We start from the raw sequence: 1,110 nt of genomic DNA on the forward strand, positions 1-1,110 counted from the left end.
GCCTTTGGGAGGGATGTGGACACACTGCTGAACACTGGTCAGACTCTTTCCAAGGCTTCTAACATGATAATGCTGTTTCCTCGGATGACCACCATGCCGATGTTGTTCTGCTGCCCACTGGTTGCCATCTCCACACACTCATCAATCACAAGGTTCATGAAGGGATCAAAGCCCCGCAGTATTCCTTGTACATGCCTGCCACCGTATAATTTTAATGATAACTTCTTGTCCATAAACTTCTTCAGTTCGGGAGGGTGGGCTTTGCTCATGGCGACTGCTCAGCAGGCTCAGCACAACGGCCCTGAGTTTTCTTTACTGTAAAGCCATCAGTATTTTGCTTCAACTTCATCCTGCTTTCTTAGACTATGCACAATGTAAACATCTTCTCCCACAGCAAAATAAAGCCCAACCAACTCCATTGCACAGGATATTTTATTTCATTATACTCAAAGACCAAAGTGACTATCATATGCTCTTTATGTAACTGACAACAGTGTTTACCATTTTCATGCTGCAGGGGAAATTTAGAAACTTTATATCAAACATTATAAGGCATCCATGCAAACCGTCAGTCACATGGTGCCAGTTCACAGGAATGCCCTGGTCTTCCAAGCGCTTCTTGTAAAGCAAGGTATCATCGCGGATTATGTCATACTCACAACTCACTAGGCATGCCTCAGGAAGCTGAGCAATGGTCTCATCATCTGCGATGATTGGGGAAATTTCCGTGTGGAATATATGTTTTGTTTCTAGATAGGCAGCCTCATTAAAATGTCCAAGAAACTCAGGTTGTGTATCTTGGCTCCAGAACCTTCTGGGGATATTGTCAGAGCTGAGCCACTTTCTGTATTTCATCCACTTGTCTGGAGGTATAACAGAACCTGTAAGCATGGAATCGCTCCAAGAGAGGTCAATGGCCAGATATTTACCCACAAGTAGAGTCATCAAGTCTCTGGTAAGAAATGGGATGTTTTTATTCTGTTGTTGAGATGGTAAAAGGAAATTAACAAACTGCAAAATTGGAGTAATCAAGACTTGAGCTCGGATCTGGGGGAGACTAGGGATACTGACCAGGCTCTGGGCAATGGAGGCTGCAGCCCAACCTCCAAA

The 1,110-nt window shown here is 44.1% G+C and overlaps 1 protein-coding gene and 1 pseudogene across 2 annotated transcripts; both read right to left on the minus strand.

Moving 5' to 3' along the window:
- Positions 1–8: 8 nt before the first annotated feature.
- LOC116095664 lies at positions 9–290 on the minus strand (annotated as a pseudogene). Its single transcript, XR_004120678.1, has one exon. The product of XR_004120678.1 is annotated as a small nuclear ribonucleoprotein G pseudogene (transcript).
- Positions 291–426: 136 nt separating this feature from the next.
- Positions 427–1,110, minus strand: LOC116095801 (arylacetamide deacetylase-like 4; the record flags this gene model as incomplete). Its single annotated transcript, XM_031377044.1, has 1 exon — positions 427–1,110. A coding segment is annotated over one exon (645 nt), but the record flags the coding sequence as incomplete, so codon positions are not given.

The sequence above is a fragment of the Mastomys coucha genome, unplaced genomic scaffold (assembly GCF_008632895.1).
Source record: "Mastomys coucha isolate ucsf_1 unplaced genomic scaffold, UCSF_Mcou_1 pScaffold18, whole genome shotgun sequence".
Taxonomy (NCBI): domain Eukaryota; kingdom Metazoa; phylum Chordata; class Mammalia; order Rodentia; family Muridae; genus Mastomys; species Mastomys coucha.